The sequence below is a fragment of the Anopheles ziemanni genome, chromosome 2 (assembly GCF_943734765.1).
Source record: "Anopheles ziemanni chromosome 2, idAnoZiCoDA_A2_x.2, whole genome shotgun sequence".
Taxonomy (NCBI): Eukaryota; Metazoa; Arthropoda; class Insecta; order Diptera; family Culicidae; genus Anopheles; species Anopheles ziemanni.
Genome location: NC_080705.1, coordinates 71,892,307 through 71,910,307, shown reverse-complemented (window position 1 = coordinate 71,910,307; position 18,001 = coordinate 71,892,307). Strand labels below are relative to the sequence as shown.

The 18,001-nt window shown below is 43.0% G+C and overlaps 1 protein-coding gene across 1 annotated transcript in view; it reads right to left on the bottom strand.

The window, feature by feature from the left end:
• The window catches only part of LOC131294261 (FH1/FH2 domain-containing protein 1-like), a 45,461-nt gene that overhangs the window by 27,277 nt on the left and 183 nt on the right, over positions 1 to 18,001 (bottom strand). Inside the window, exons 2-4 of the mRNA XM_058322307.1 lie at positions 11,739 to 11,916; positions 2,962 to 3,071; positions 2,042 to 2,100 (exon numbers count right to left, since the gene is read on the bottom strand). Of these exons, the coding sequence (XP_058178290.1) occupies positions 2,042 to 2,100; positions 2,962 to 3,071; positions 11,739 to 11,916 (347 nt within the window). The remainder of the gene's footprint in view (positions 1 to 2,041; positions 2,101 to 2,961; positions 3,072 to 11,738; positions 11,917 to 18,001) is intronic.

The window sequence follows — 18,001 nt, the reverse complement described above, 5'->3', positions numbered from 1 at the left end:
TAAAAACGAGAGATACGGAATGGAAATGCAAAACCAACCGCCAAATGTGAAATGGGAAATTTATCAACTTCTAACCACCGAACCGGTTCATTGCACATCGGTCGAAAATGTGTCGGGACAAATTGTGGCTCGGCCCAAAGGTCACCCTGACTTCCCCCCGCCCCCTTCCCCGGACCATGAATTGCATGCACTTTGGCATTGCAGTCGACATTTACATTCCACGCTGCTCCCGGTGCTCCAGTTTCGCCCACCGACTGGGTGGAAAGTGCATTCGAAAACGCCCTTTCCCGACGCAATGTGCAACGTGTGCGGATTGGCATCGATTCCGCTGCGCCAACCGGAACGATATGGAACGGGAAATGGAAGCGTTGTTCCTTTTTTTCTTGTTCGATGAAAGAGCGCAACCTGACAGGAGAAATTCAGGATGGCGACGCGTGTAATGGCATGGAATAAATTCTATATTCATCCCAGTGGGATATGATTGTACTGCACCGGATGGTGCAGGGCACCAAAATCGATTGTCGGGCGGTTAGATGCTTGAAAGCAATCACCGCAATCCTCGGCAGGCGAACCTGTTGCTTTTTAGAGAGATTGGAATGAAACCCTGTTTGTTGCAAAGGACTTCAATCCCAAACCAAATGATGTTTCATTAGTCATCAGAGAAATATGTGATTGCTTGATTTAGTATAAATGAATGATTCGGTTGTTTGTTTCATCAACAGACTGTTTGTTTTATACAAGCAATGACTAAAAAATGTCCAATAATTGTTGAAATTTAAATATAATGAGATTTTCATCGAAAACAAATAAACGTGATGGTATGCATTGCATTGCCACCGTTACACAACATTGTCGTTTCAATCCAGGCGTTTTGGCCATTCCGGAATGTCCTTTTTAATCACCTACCCCCACATTCCTGACCTGCATCCGTTCTCCAGTTTAAGGAACTAATTTGAAATTTATTTACTTTTCATCATCAACCCTCCCGGTGCGATGTGATTCTTGGAAAAGCGTCCAGAAAAGATCTCATGATAAAAAAAGGCAGTTACCACGTTTTATTGCCATCGTGCCTCCCCCGGTTCCCATCTCCCAAGTGGGCCGGTAGTCGTGACGGCGGTCCAATACCCGTTCAACTTTTCTCCCATCGTCTGGAATGCAGGGACAGGCCTTTGGAAACGACAGGAACGAAGAAGAAGAAAAAATCCTCCATACACCTGTACGCCACGAAAGGAAAACCCTCACCACATGGGTTCTTTTTTCGGTCTCCGAAACCTGACGGTCCGGAACACTTCGGCATCCAGGTGTGGCCGTGACGAAGCGCTCCAAACTACGAACGTAAAATGGAGTTAATTGAGTGAAACATCAAAGAAGCAGGCAGAGGGCGGACAATTGAGACACCTAAGGCCCCGTGTCGCCGAAACTTTCCCAGCGTCTTTGTTGTCGTCCTTTCGGTAGAGCCAATAATGCCTTCGGGATCGGGAATTTTGGGGCAAAGAGTGATACTCTTCGTCTCGAAAAATGCTGCAAGCAAGGATATTCTTCCATAGAATATTTTCGTCGTTCAAATCTACCATCGTTTCCTTCGAGCATAGATATGGGGGTAAGGTATAGAATTTTCAATATTTGAACCAAACGTGCCCTTTGTTTTTCTTTGTTCTGTCTACATATTGTCCAACTGTGAACAATTTGGTTGTATTTGTAAACGAAATCAATTAAAGCAATTTCGATACGTCCACAAGCAAGCAAAAATTAAATATTGCAACGAAAAGCTGCATCGCTTAATTTAAACTGTTTAAACTTCTCGCGCTATTGCAGCATTTCACTGGTTAGGCACGATATTGCAGTTTTCTATCGTGTTCTATTTCAGTTTGAAATCGTTTTTACGAGCAAGGTATCACGAGGTTCACGACTTCGTTTGCTGAACGTAGTTTTCTAGATGCAATGAACGGCTTCACAGGTCAAATGTATATATTTGATGTCTCTGCCGTGGGAATTTAAGAAGTACGGAACGGTTTGTAATACGCTTTAGTTAGCAACTTACCAATGATAGAGTGAACTCGAACACTAAGCTGTGTGCGGACGACCAGCGAGTTTTTGCGGCTGCAAAAGAAAGAGAATATAGTTAATATAAAACAAAAGAGGTTGAGAAAATAAGCTGAAAACGATAACATCAACAAAACTGTTTTAAAAACCTTAAACACTTCTTTGAAAGGTTCTGTCGAACAGTCAAACGTCTGTAAATTGGGTACGTATATCGAAAGCTATATTATCGTTATCCAATTACCCAAACTACGATTTTATTCATATCAGCATCACTAGCCCGAGGGGTTGTAAAATTAATTCTGCAAAGTGCATAGGAACCGCTTGCAGCGCGAGAAAACTTTCAACTCTTCCACTCGTGTTTTAAGTGTTTTTATTCGCCAACTTTTACATCGATCGCATAAAAATCCAAAGCGCCCTGACGTCTTATCGCCGCCTGCGTCATTGTGCTAAGGGTTTTTTCGCCTTCTTATAAGGCTGCTCAACATTTTAAACGGACACCATAGCAAAGTATCAGAGAAAAGTTTGAGTACTTTTTTGCCCTGAACCGTCCAAGCTTCGGTAGAAACGTAACGGTAAAGGCAAGGGCGGGTTGGAGAAGTTCGAAAAGTGCACGGATTTGGCGACAGGAGTGAATGAAAAGAACGCCACAGAAACTATCGCCAACGAGTTTTGCGGCCACGGAAGGAATTTCGCTCGACGGCAAGCAAAGAAAGCAAATTGCGCCGTAGAAAGCACACAATTTTCGCCTCATTCCTTTCGCGGTAAAATTTAATGCGTTGCAATTAGCTGGCCAGTTCTGCTTCTCACTGATGGACCTGGTGGAACCGGGGATGTCGGTGAGGGTAATTGAAATTCATTCATAGCTTTCGAACATTTGTTTGTGCCACCACCCAGATGCCGATACGGCGCGTAACTTACTTCGAGTTAAGACCTTCGATGTCTTCGGCCTGCTCCGCCAGCGACGACTCCAGGTCCAGGTATGCCCCATAATCGCCGTCCTTGTACACTTGCAGGGCGGCATCGTCGAGCTGCGGGGAAAAGAAAAAACAAGAGAAAGAAAGAGTGAGAAGCTATATTTTAAAAGCTTTTATCATGAAAGCAAATGGACGTCTGAATTAATTGTAATTGATTAAACCATCAAGAGCGACATCAACAAACGCTGCTTATTTTCGTTTACAAGCAAATATTTATCAACAAACACCTTTCCCAACATAAAGCAGTCTTACAAAACTAAGAAATTAATAGTGATGTACCTATTTCCACGGAAACTCTATTTATTATCGATGCAATGTAACGCAATACGTCGTGGGAGTTTAATAATCAGAAAATATACTTCATGTTCGAGATATAAATATTAATAGAATATTACACTTGTGCAATTTAAAAAAAAATACATCCTCCACAGCCATATAACGCGTGAAGACGTATTTTAATTAAAAAGGCACTTGAAGCAACCAGTATTCTTCAATCAGGGTTGGAGAAGTAACAAAATAAATTTACCGAATTATGAATGATAATCCATAACTCGAGGTGTTAAGTTTTAACGCATCGACACGATGCATTTTTAATGAATCTTACAGAAAAAAGGGGTTTCCTTTAGTAGTTCGCCCAGCCAGATGCACCATCGAAATATTATCCCATTAAAGAGCTTCGGATAGAAAATTGAACGTTTTAGTTTTACCTTAAAGTTCGTTTTAAAACAACAAACCGGCCAACGCATTGACGATATTATGCGACTCCGGTCACCGTTTCTCCAACCATTGTGGGCGCGTTACGGAACCACCTGGAACCGCTAACCAACGCTTTTCCAATTTGGTTACGAATAATCACCGCGAACGGGGGAAAACTGACCGCAAAAAGCTGGCGGCTTGAAATGAGAATTTATTATTAAATTTAACGGTCACTGCTCATTTTTCGGTCGGTTTTCATTTTTTTAAAAATGAACATGAAACCTCGGGTCCGAAAAACAACAAACTGTATGCTAAAATGGAAAAAAACATTAAATTGGATGAAAAAATTAAAATGGAAAACACTGGCCTTTCTACGGCGAACACAGAGGACATGTGCATTGCGAAGGATGCAACTCATAAATCTTCCACTGCTGCAACTGGATCATTTTCGGAGCTGCAGCTGGTTCGGGGTTGTACTGCACTTTCGCAAACCTTGCTCGGTGCGTCCCTTTTTTGGTCTATAATTCCCCGCTATCTTCTATCTATCTTTCCCATTGGACGAGCCAGCTTCCACCCAGGATGTGTGTGATAAAACAATTTATCATGTTCTGACAGCGAGTTAAAAATATACTCTTCCTTCGTGGATGGAAATTTGAGTCAACGCAGAATACCACCTCGTAAGGGAACCTTGAAATTTGCCCCCACTCCGGTTTGTTTCGTAATTTTTCGCAGCCTTTTGTTCTCATTTTCCGTAGAGTAAAATATGATTCTCATTCTGGATGGCATTTTTACACCTAATGAACTTTTCGAAGGAGAACGCAAATTAACAACCCTGCTCACTTTATCCCGATTACGACCGGCTTACCTTACCTGAGTGCCATTTAATTTATTGACGTGCCGCACTCATATTTTTCAGGCGACTTGCGAGCAACATTGCCTTTTTGAAGTGCAAGATAAATTAGGAATAATGAAGTCGTGCATTTCAAGTTAATTATCTCTTAGCAAAAGCGCCACCCTTCAGCTTCTAAACAGTATCTTACGAAATAATCCACATTCGAGCATTCAACATCAATGGAGTGAATCATTTGCTGTTCCGCCCACACACAGCGCTTCCATACACACGTGTTACGAACGTGTTATGTTGCCCGTACAACTCAATCCGAGACGCGATCTTAGTCTTTGATCTATCTTCGAGCGTGTTGCTGGAGAAGGTACATAATCGTTGCTGGAGCTTGTTGCGACGCCACGACCACGTTCTGGTTCGCTCGCTGCGGTAAGATCGAAAGCTAGGCTTACACGCATCGGCGCCGGACGAGCTTTCGATTTCGTTCGAGGTGCCATTAATTATATGCAACCGTTGGCGCCCACTTCCCCCTTCCTTCGGACCGTAACCCTTCGTGGAATCCAAGTGGGAAGATGAAGAGCATATGAACTCCCGCACATTCGGGCGCACCACATAACTGAGTCATTATTATGATTTGCAGCAGACCTCCAACACCGCGGGTGCACGTTGAACTCGGCAGCTTGGAAGCCCACCCAAACCGGCCAGAGAGCCCTCCGGTAAGCCCTCGCCTCCCGGCAGAATTACCGCCACGGAAAAGCCCCCGACGGGATCGATTCGCGTAATGGGGTGCGGTAATAGATGCGGCGAGTGAACGATCGTTTGTTCACCCGGGCTGTCTTGGCTGGGAACACGAGAACCGAACATCTGCCAACTGCACCCGGGGAAGGAGGTCGATGGGGAGAAACCATCCCGGGGACCACGAATGTCGTGATTGACTCGCGCCATTCGGTCTACCAAGATGGCCCCTTCCGGAAGGATGGAAAGCGATCGTGGTCATGTAATGAATCCGGATGGAACATTCCCCGGAGCTCCGGGCGCCATAAGGCACGTCGTGGCGTTGCGGGTGGACAAAGAAAAGTGTCAAAACATTGCACGACGGTGAAAGTTTCATTTCAACTCCTGAATAAAGGAAAAGCGCGAGAAAGGAAGGATGGGTAAGGTTTATAGATGGGGGTTGTATTTGATTCGCGTGAAGAAGTACCAGGTTGATTGTCGTTTTAATATAAACGAACACACGTCCCTTGGTAAGACATAAAAATCCATACAATACCCATGTAATGCATACTAACCAGCTGTATCTTTTTAATTTGCCTACAACTGTATTTGATTAAACTTCATTTTTTGTTTACGTTCTTGTTTTTCCAAGCTTTAAGATCGCTTCGTAAAATGTTGCTTTGTTTTGTTTATTTTTCAAATTTGATTCGTTTTAATGATAACTCATTTTAGAGTTTTATTATTATTATTATTATTATTATTATTATTAGTATTATTATGATTATTATTTATTAGGTCCATCGGACATTGGTTGTCTATGACTTATGAACTAAATTACAAAATTATGAAAAACGCGAACGCAGAGAGTCACAAAAATAGTTTTGAATATAACTGCACATTCGCCATGATCAGTCGATTTTTTTAAAGCTATTTTCCGTATGTAAAATTGGTTAAGTTTTTTAAACGTAATGCCAAACTAGTTCTAATCTTAAATAATTTAATGAGCAAGTAACAGAAATCGCTACAGAAATTTGAATACCAAAAAGAATTTTTTTCAAATCCCAAAATAGTTACAAAATTCATAAGTAAGATCCTATTCCATCTCTTACGCCTATATTTTCAAAAACGTCCTTTTTAATAAACAAATATTATTTAAAAAATTTCACGTTGTGTATAATATAAAAATTCGATTCTTGTTATATTTGAAATGATTGTTCCACATCGTTGGAAACAACGATCGAGTGATTGATCTTGATGTTCTCGCGTGTGCCTTGTCCCTATAAGAGGACAGTAACAATGACCGTACCAAAAGTGATGAATTTTCGGTGTTCCTAATAGTAAAACCACGCTTCAAACACTATAAATAAACAATATTTTACAAAAACAAAAATTGTTAATCAAATTTCATGAAAAAAGTGGGTAAGTGTTTTCCTACTTGAGAAAAAAACATCAACCATCAAATTTAGAAAAAAAGCCCCACAACGTAAAATGAATAAACAAAACTGAATCATCAAAGACATAACAAAGAGAAAAGAGTGCAGCTTGACAAATGTTTCGGCATTGGAAAACAAAGGCAGCAAAGCCTCCCGCTTGCCGTTTCGCGCTGCCTAACCGACCACATCCGCTAATAAAGCGACTCAGTAAACGGTTTCACTTTTACTGACCGTAAAAAATCCATTAACCAACGATGCCGTCCCAGCTGTCACCCGCTGTCGAGGGTGTAAATTGTCCAATACTTAACAATGGGCCACGCGACGGCCAAATCGAAACAGCATTTCGCACTCACTTTAAATCGATTGGCCCGCTGCAATGGGGCCGGGGCCCTCTCTGCTTTCGCGATTTGTCGCTGATGGATGGCCGGTTTTCTTCGATTCCTTCTTTTATGTAACGGGCGCGGACACAGCGGTCATTTGCATACTCCAAAATGACGCGACGAACGCATGTTCATGTTACCGCTGCTCGACCTGCGAAAGCCGCACTTCCGTTCACTTGGGCTTGCGCAGCCTTCCGTTACTTTCGGGTGGGTTTCGTTTAGCATTTGACACCCGCTAGTAAAACCAAGTAGAAAACAACAAACGGTCATCCATCCATCCGCCCGAAAGGCCGAAAAAAAGTTTTCGCGAAAAACGTGGTCAAGGAGGTCGAGTGCGCGTGTGTCCATTGGCAATTCCATCTGACAGCTCGCCGAGTGTGGTGCAGTACCGATCACTTTTGGTGACCAACCTCTTCTAGCGATTAGATCTGCCCACTAACCAAACAAAAAAAATCAAGCGTCGACCGTTCGGTGGTTCCGCTTCGCGTTTTCGTTTTGGAACGACTTACAACAGCTTCGATCGGTTTCGGTTCGCATCTTTACACGCCGATGCTGATCGATGGGATCGTGCGCAGCGAATGTAGGCCACGGCGGTGGCCAGATTTTCCGGCGCGCCGGCTAGTTCGCGCAACAATGGCAAAGCGGAAAATGAGGTAACCGGCGAGGCGCCAGAATCTTTGCCGCCGCATCGCTGATCGCCCGCCGGCGATAGAGGCGAGCCTCATTTGAATTTCAATAGGACATTAAATGGGTACCATCTTGGATGGCGAGACTTCGCAATGACAAATGTGCTAAATAGGAGAGAAGGAAGGGACAGCAGCCGGAGAGAAGGAGCGATGGAAAAACCGTACAGATGCATCTATTTCCAAAGTTGGAAAACGCGGCCAAATCTCGCACGAAATGTTTGGTTACTCCAATTAAAAGCCATTCAAAGAAGATCGCAGCTGGTTTAGTGCGAATGAAAGACGGGTTTAGGATTCGTTATGAATATTATCACCAATCTAATCCTTCTTTGATCAACATTTCACGATGGCAGTTTTAAGATACAAAACAGATTAACACATTTTGCTTAGGTTTGAATTTCGATGAAATACACATTGTGTTGATTAATAATCAGATTTAAGTGTTTATAGTCATGATTTTTATGTGGTTTATATTATAAAAACAAAGATAAAGAATAAAATCGAAAGACGTTTTTCACCATTTATGGAACGGCTTAAAATGGACGTAGAAACGAATAACATGATCATGTTGATAAATTTGACTTGTTTGTTTGCATTACCATGAACCAAAATGTTATAAAATCTTGTGGTAGAAGACTATAATAATCCAGAGCGCTCTAAATTTTAATTGTTTTGGCTAATTTAAAATATTTTAAGGTGAATATTAATATTACATTTAAGACGTCTGGAACAGCAAATGTAAAATTTGTTTCATCCATGTTTCAGGTCAAAGAAATGTGCCATAATACATTTGCTGGCAACCACTTTTAATAACTTTGTTCAGATTATCTTGTAACAAAGTTAAAAGAAAGATGTTGTTCAGACGGTGTAAAAATGTTTAACACGCAACAAACGCAGGTATTGAATCACGAAAAACAAGCAACATAATTCCTTTGAGTGCTTTTTACATTCTAATTTCCTGCGAATGTATCGCTCGGGCAACGACAATATCGCCATTAACACCTCGAGCAAGCGTTATAAGACGGTATACCGTGAAAGCCACAAATGATTCGTTGAGGAAGTCACAGCTTTTGACCAGAGCTGGCGCCAGCTTTTGCCGCCGCTCACCGCCTAAATTTCGGCACGCGAACCAACATCACGGTCTTTAATGATCGTCGAAGAAAGGAGGGAAAATAAAAACAATCCATTAGTGACAATATTCGCGACAAATTTACCAATCAACGGCGGAACCGATTGGGGTGTAACATGTGCATCGCATGTTTCGCTTTTCCGCGCCCGAAACGGAGAACGGGGCCCCCCGAGTTGGTAGCGGTGGCGTCAAGGCGGCTGCCCTTGGGCGGACCACGATTTCCACAGGGGGAGGGGGAGAAACAAAAGCGAAGAGTGAACCGGGGACCAGACTAGCCAGTGCAATTTATTGTTATTGTTTTGGCAAATTAACGCCCGACACGCCACCCGAAAACGGATAGGAAACTTCGCAATTTCTTCTCCGAGGGGGAAAAAGGCCACGTACATCGCGAGCCGCTTCTCGGGCTGCGATCGGTTTGGAAAGCTTGACCCCGAGCGGGGGCCCGGGAAACCGGAAATCGAAACGCAACATCGGCTCCATCCTCCCAGCACACGGCGCAACAACCACAAAACGTGACCGAGTCCGAGTAACGTTTCTAACGTTTTCGTACGTGAACAGATTAACTGAAACCGAGCCGGCTCGAGCTTGTCTCGTTGGCGCTTCTTCGGCCGCCCGGAACATGGGCAAACCCGGCGGGCTTTCCGGCTCGATCGAGCGGTCCAGCTACGATCGTTCAATTTTTATGGCAATCGTGCCGAAAATGGGTCGGCCACAATGGCGAGCGTTATTACGAGCCCGGTCGGTCAGCCGATATGCCTGCGTGATATTATCTAACTGTATTAATTTAATTTGCCGGCGAGCGAACGGGCGCAATGGCCCGATCGGGGCATTAGCGAAACACAATTTGAAATTATTACAAATTCCATTGCAGTGTGTGTGTAGCCAGAGTTTTTTTTATACTTTTTATGCCGCTAGCCAATAACTTGAGCATCCCAACAAAAATTGGAATTGTACAAGAGAAATTTGAATGAACTTAAAAAAAAACTACTATAAGAGAATTAATAATCAAATCATAAGTCTATATTCAATTGTACAAATAATGACACTTTCTCCATCGAATTGGGTTTTCTATAATATACTTCATTTTTGCTGTTACAACAAAAGTGAATCAAAAGAATGAAATAGTTTTTTATGCAATTTTGTTTCCTTTGCATCTTTTTAATCCGAAGCAGTTTTTTCCAGAGGCTAAGAAGCTTGAGAAAGTTACTGATAATGGGAAAGTTTGTGCCATTAAAATATTGAATATTTGATAAGCATTTGCGTTGATTTTAAGCCTCAAATGAGTTCAGAAATGACTAAAATGGTCTACAGGGGTCAAAAATGCATACACAATCAGTTGATCACTAAAGTTATGATTTGGTCAGTGAAAATAATGGTTGTGCTTTCGAACACTAGAATACAAAGCTCTTGACCGCTTTAGTACTAAATCTAGAACCTCGTAATTTTTTTTTATATTTCAACTCCATCAACTTTTTAGAATTGATTAATCTGTGACGAAGCGGTTTTCCGATGCGATTCTCCATACGTGGGGGGACCCAAAAGTAACGGGAATCGGGTTATAGGGAGAAGAGGGGAAAAAGGGGATCGGGTACAATATTTTTTTTAAAAAGCTTAACATGTTCTTGATCAGTATGCAAAGTTTAGTTTCTGTAAGTGCATCCGCTAGTCTTTGAGAATTTTTTAAGTGTAACGGTTTTATTGTTTTCCGCGATTTTGTGAGATGGGCAAGTGAAACTGAGGTCAACCTCGTTCTGGGCTCCCCACAGCTTCAAAAGCTTTCAGCTTTTTTTCAAAATGTTTCAAAAATCAACAACCTTGTTCAGAATGTGTTCCTCCAGGATGGAAAAATCGGTATCATGCCATTTTCGGTCAAAAACTGCCACACGGACAGCGCTTTGTGGGCAGGTGCGTTGTCGTGGTCTCAGTTCCGTGGAAGAACCATGTCTCGCCACGGATCCGTCGTTTTCTTCCAGCTTTTTTCCCTCAACATCTTCAAATCTGCCTGGTGGATTTTTTAGTTTATCCTCTATCCTGGATACACAAATGCTGAATAGGATTGTTGATTTTTGAAACATTTTCGTCCGCTTTTGAAGCTGTGGGGAGCCCAGAACGAGGTTGACCTCAGTTTCACTTGCCCATCTCACAAAATCGCCGAAAACAATAAAACCGTTACTCTTAAAAAATTCTCAAAGACTAGCGGATGCACTTACAGAAACTAAACTTTGCATACTGATCAAGAACATGTTAAGCTTTCTAAAAAAAATATTGTACCCGATCCCCTTTTTCCCCTCTTCTCCCTACAACCCGATTCCCGTTACTTTTGGGTCCCCCCACGTATATCACTAGCTCAGTTTAGAGCAAAAATAGATCGAATCACAATTATTTTCAACTTCGCAAAAAAATAGTGTGCTAGGAAGAAAATACATTAAAATTTCTTAATTTCGAATAATTTAATATTTTTCTCTGTTAGGATTCTAATGTTATGCAAACAAGCTCATCTGAGAATGAATATGATATGTACTATAAAAACTGTTTTCAATGGTGTATATGTCGTATTCTAATACGATATCCCCCCTATCAGCACTGTTGATTTTCTAGTGTACGATTATTCAACGCATGTTTTGGTTTATTACTGAGTAATAAGGATCATTAAAAGAATAGACAAGTAAATTTTCACATATTAAGATTTGACTATAGGATATTTTCAAACATCAAGTACATCTAAATTTTTATTTTTAACTTCTACAATCCAGCACCAAGTTAAGTTCCACCACCTTCTGGCTAAACTACCACAACACCGCTTGGACATGGTTTTCCATGTTCGGTCGTCGCTCTTGCTTACCCGCTGCGGTGCGCCCAGATGTCGAAGCAGTGCCCCGAGCTGCGTGGCCAGGGGGACGGCGCTGGCGAACGAGAAGACCGGCGCCCGGGACGGGATCGGGTACATCGACAGACTGTTGAAGGGATCGCTGTCCACGAGGTACTGCACCCGAACCGTCATCAGCTCGTCCGGTTCCATTCTGTCGCCGTGGCAGCGTGTTTCGTTCCTATTTGGGTTTTCCTATCCGACTCCTTTTGTTTCCGCCGGTCACCCACACGACGAGGTGAACAGATTTTCGCAATTTCCGCGTTTTTTTTAACGCAGCCGGCGGCGAAAAACACACAGGACCTTCTTGCGGTCACGCAATGTTTGCTGCAATCAACCGGCCGTCCATTGACCGGGTGCTTCCCAGTGGAAAAATCGAAACCCCTTCCCGATTCCACGCGAGCGATGCACAATCAACGAAATCACATGCACAAAAAAAACACACACACACCACGGTTGATAGTATCACACGCAAAACACGGCTGGCCGCCGCTGAACCGTTGGCCGCTGCAATCCGCGAGCGCTGGGAGCTGCGAACTCCGTTGCACCATAAGCCACTGCGGAGAACACCACGGAGCACATTATGCGGCCGGCGCTGGTGACAGCTGAATGCTGGCGATTCGAACCATCCGATACGATGCGCCGATCTGCAAGTATAGGCAATTTTAGCGGAACAATCTACGCGCCGTTTGTTCGGCTCGAAGGAACGCAGCGTGGTATGGCAGAGATGGCCAATCGGGAAGTTAGGAACCTCATATTTGTTTATTGGGCTACAAGAGGAAAAACGGTTTAATTGGTGGAAACTACTCGTTATATTAATTGCGATTTGAATTACAAATACGTGGACGGTTTTAAGTATCAATGTTATTGATTGTTTACTTTGAATAATCATGAAGGTAATGGAGAATTTCTTATTTTTTAATGTTCAGTTAACCTTAAAAATGTGACACACTTAACTAACGATTTGCCAGATCTGTATGAAGAGATAAAAAGCAACCAAATGGACTGAGTTAAACAAGCCAACTTTTCCGAAATTTCCTCCCTACAATACCACAAACTGCTTTTCAGAGCTTCTGTTCAGAAGAGGAAAGCAAACATCAACGATGACGGCGACGAAATGGAATGAGCAGTAGTGCATCCCGCGCGATCGTTTCCATGCGGTGCAAATGCAGTCGAAAATGCGGTAGCCAAAGTACTTTCACTCGTACGCGGTGGAAAGCTTCCACAAAAAGGAAGTCGATCTTGCTCGGGAGCGACGGAGACGAGGGTGCAAAGGGTGGTAAAGGTAAGCAGAAAGAGGCAAAAACCTACTCAAATCTGAGAATTGCAAGAATTGACGTGCGTTTTCCTTTCACTTCCTGTTGTTCTTCGCTCGGCTTCGGTGGATTCTTTTTGCGAAGAGAAAAAAAAGGTCGGAAAAATGCTCTGCATGTTGGTACAACTATTTTTGTTGGTTTCTTTTTCCCCCTCCCCACCAACGACGCGCCCGGAATGAAGAAGTCGCCCCGGTGGCGTTGGCGCGAGCCCTTCAGCGACCGACGGGGATAATTGATCAGGTTTCAGGTTTTAGTGATGCACAGCATCCGCACCACTTTCCCGCACTGCCCTCGTAATCCCACCCATCGTTCCCACCGATTCCCATAAATCCTTCATCTGCAGCGCGAGCCCCGGAGCTGCTTCCTGTTTTGATATCGGGCACGGAGCAATAAATTATTTCCATTGCAAACAAACGCACGGCAAAAGTCATGTAAATGGCAGTTTCACTTGATGCCCCGGTGCTTGGCAGTTCGCTTGCTGTCTGCGTACCCGTTTCCATGCGTACATTTCCTCACTCTCTCTGTGACGTATACTCTCATACGCAGCTCCGTCTGCTTTCCAACCTCTTGTTTGCATACTCTCCTCATTGAACAGTTGAAAATGGCGTTTAGTAAATGACTTTATTTATCTTTAATTTTTGCCACATGCTTTGGAGCACGTATGATCATCTATTTGAGATGAATTAATTCCAGTATCGCAATGTGATCCATCGCACCAACAGCTGATTCATTGATTTTGATTTCAAGTCTGCTGCTCTTACTGTTTTGAAAAATAACAAATTGAATGCTTTTAAAAGAATTTAAATAAATGAAATACAAGGTGAAAAATCATGTATTTTAGATCACTTTAAGAAATGCCTAGAACATTCAAAATATTTTTTTTATTGAATTCCCATATTCTTCATCAAGTTCCTTTGCTGTTTTAACAAGACTCATCAACAAATTTAGTACTAAACATTTAGTAACATTTAGCCCCAATGTATTTTGCAAAAATCACATGTTTTGCATAAGGTTAAGAACCACTGCCTTTTAGAAAAAAAGTTTGGAGAAATCGTTTCAACACAATTACAACACGGTATCGTCGTGGCGCCGGTATTGTGCAATATCACAAAAACACGTTTTCGAGAAACCTGATCGTCTTAGAGAAAAGTAAAATAATATTAGACACATGATAGACTTTATCTATTTATCACTTATTGTTTTGTTCGTGGCAGTATTTTTCATATTCGCACTTCTATACGACATCATTTGCAGGATTTTCCGGAAGTCAATGAGCACATGTGATCTCATGCTTGTTTACGAGGTAAGTGATTTGAACAATAAGATCGTTAGATGAAATTTCGTAAGAAAATCGTATCTCCATCGTACACAGTTTCCTTCTCGCGTTTCATCAATGAATAATAAAAATGTAATAATAATTTGAACAACACCGCACCAAATGATACAACTTTTCCATCATTTTCCTCGGTTTGGGCTCGAAATCTACAACGAAATACTTGAAATTAGGCACAATTTGGGCGGGTCTGTATGTGTGTAATGGTGTTAAATCGGTATCGCTCGCCCACGCAGTTCGCACCGTGAACACATCTCGTCCATCGCGTTCCACAATATTCAACCATTCAAATGTTGAATTATAATGATTGCTAATTTCCTGATACAAGATGCTGAAACGCTGTGCGTGATGTTTCTTTTACCACCGCCTTCATCCATGGGCATGTTTTGGGAGGGTGGCCTACACGGGAAGGGTAAACGGCTCTCCCTCCGGTCCCTCCCGTCGGTCGGGAGGCCTACAATGAGGCAGCAAACAATCGACCATTTCACCATCAGCATCCACGGGAAAAACCCCCGGCAACCCGCGCCGATAGAAGGAAGTAATCGAAAATCGAGCCATCCGGTTTTGGTGGGGTGCAAAAGGGAACGCACTTGGGAGGGGTGACGGAGGGTGGTGAGAAGGCGAAAAGTACACCTTTTACGCAAGCTCCAAACCGGTGCGTAGCGAAACACGCACAAGAAGCCTTTTCCCGACCCGAAGCAACAATCGTGTCTGTTTCGATAATGTAAAATATGTGGAAGGTACAATAGATTCAAACAAAAGAATCAAAACCTATCAACAGAACAAGTAAACATAAAATAAAATTTTATTGTTTTGTGGTAAAAAAAAATTGTAGATTTGCAATTACTCTTAAACATTATTTTAAGAACGAAGAGGAATCGTTTTCAATGTTGAATATCAAGAATGAAGTCGATAAAAGCAATGATAGTGAACGTAAACAAACAGCAAACCAGTTCTTCAATTCAAGTTTGATCTGCCACTTTGAAAGAAGCATTTCGATCCCGTGTGCTTTCACTTTCCCCTTCGCACAAACACAGCTTTAAGTGCCGGCGGCGAGAAAATGTCTTTTGCGATGCAATGCATCGAAGATGTGCAATGAATGCTCGCACGGGTTCATGCCTCCCCTTGCATGCAAGCGGCTTGCAGCTCCGATGGCTTCCATCCGGTTTCCGGAGCATAGCCAGATTTCCTGGGCAAATATTTACCTTGCCCTTTGCCGGTGCACTCCCTGGCCTGCATCTTGGCGCACACGCCACCCCAGTTTGTCCGTGAGAAAAACGGTTGCTTCACTACCGGTTTGCCCCGGTCCGGCACGAAGGCTGGAAGGGGTGGGGTTGAAATTAGCCCTCTCCAGGGGGGGGTTTGGCCCCCGGGGGTGAGAAGTTCAATGGGCGAGGTTCAGAGGGGTCGCTGTCGGGGCCAAACGGCAACTCCAAAAGCTTGCCGACGTTTGCTCGTGCGCCGGGTGGGATGCACACCGGGATGCAATCGACCGCTGGCGGGTTGAAAAACTCGACCTGCAATTGAGTTGCATCAACAGCTTACGAGCGAACACGGTCGGTGTCGGGAAACATCATACGGTGACGTTGTGGATGGAAAAGTGTGGCTGGAAAAAATCGTTCCACTATCAAAATTTGAGCTCGAAATGAGATCAAATGCAAAAGACAACAATGGGGAAGGGAGCGGAAAACCTGAATGTAGACATATTAATTCCAATGCCTCATCATCTCGCGGACGCAGATCTTGCCGATCGTGTTTCCATAACCGTGGTCGAGCACACGAGTGAACTACATTTTGTACCGAATCGACGAGATGCCCAACCGTTAACGTATGCTCTTACATGCAGACGCTTGAATTGTGTAATTTTGATAACAATTTGAACCCATTTTGGAGCTCGAGTAAAATAATTGCGTGAGGCAATTGACGACGCATTACATTTGTGGCCATGTCGAGCAGGAATCTATTATGAATAAGTAACTAATAGGGTTGTAGAAAAAAAAGTGGGACAATTGTTGCAATTTAATGTAGAAGAATTTTATCCACAAAAAAAACAAAATAAACACACATTCATCCAAACTCATGAGGTGGTAAAAATGTTTATGGGTTTCTCCACTTCACGCCCAAGGGTGAAGGTTACGCAAATGCATTTTTTTTCTTCGCGTCCATTACCCTCAATGTGTTCCTGAGTGTTCTTACCGAGGCCATCCGCAGCATTTGGGTTGATTTACGTCAACAAATGACCGCACTAATCTCGTAAAGAGCCTTTATCCGCAGAAATTACCGATGGATTAGTTGTTTAATGTTACACAACACAAAAGAACTGGCGGTAAATAGGTAAATGAACAATGTGTAATCGTTTAAATAAGTGAAGAAAATACTATTTGTGCTTCTGTTTTTTATCACCTGAATGAGTTCCGATGGGTTCCAAAAACTAAAGCATTTTTAATCGCGAATCTGCCCACAAGAAGCTGAAGACCGCGAGAACAAGAACCAAACGATGAGACGAGGTGGACACTTCTCTCTGGAACAAAGCTTTACGGTAGCTATTCATTGCTGGTGTCATTTTTCCGATCGATAGCCCACCATGGGAATCCTTCCAGGTCACACTCATCAGCGTCTCATCCATCATCGATCCGGTGCCTCCCGTAACGAAACGGACCCCCCCCTGGCGTTCTCCATCCCGCAGCTCGACGTCCCGGGTCTTCCCGGGGACAACAAAGTAGCCTCCTCGCCCCAAACCAGTGGAAAGCGGCATCGATTACATCCCATAAACGTCAGCAAATTGCCGATAATACCCGTGCGGAAAGGCACCCATACACGTGTGCAACTTGATACGGGCCGGCTTACAAAAGACGAGGGGGGGGGGGGGGGGGGGGGGTGAAAGGACAGACGGTGTGGTCGTCGGTCGGTGTTGACAACGTCAATCCCTGGCACAACTACCACTGAACGGTAGTTTTTCCTCGCCGCGATAGGAATTGCAACACAGAAAGAAGGAAGAAAAAATGGCTGCCAAAGAGATGTATGTTCGCTGCGCTTGCGAGTAACTGTAAGGTACCACTATTCGCAAGAGAAGGAAAACTGCGTACTCTAATTACACTCCACCGATACGAGTTGGTTCCTTATTAAGAAGGGCAAGTGTTGAGTATGTTCGGGAAGGAATGTTTATGGTGGATATTCTCCCAAGAATGTCGCAAGGTTAAGATTTCTAACGTGGTTCAGACGCCCCGCGTTTGAACATCAATTATGCAGGGAAATTGCAAGATAAATTAACGGAAAATTCTCTTTTTCTCACAAATTACTCTAGAACTTTCAGTGAAAACATTTCTGGTTGCTTTAAATTTTTGTTTGACAAGCCGAGGTGTTCATTTTAAAAGAGAGGGCACGAATTGTTGTAAAAATCGTAGGAAAAATAGCAACGTTCAAATGTAAAACGAAAAGGCACCGTGAATAAGAACACAACATTTTTGCTTCAAAACAATATAGTGTCAAAAAAACTGGAAAATGTCGAAAAAGTCACAAGGTTTCGACTAATACTGGAAAATCATCATCATTTGTTTGTTTCAGGTGAAATTTAATTTATAATTCATAGC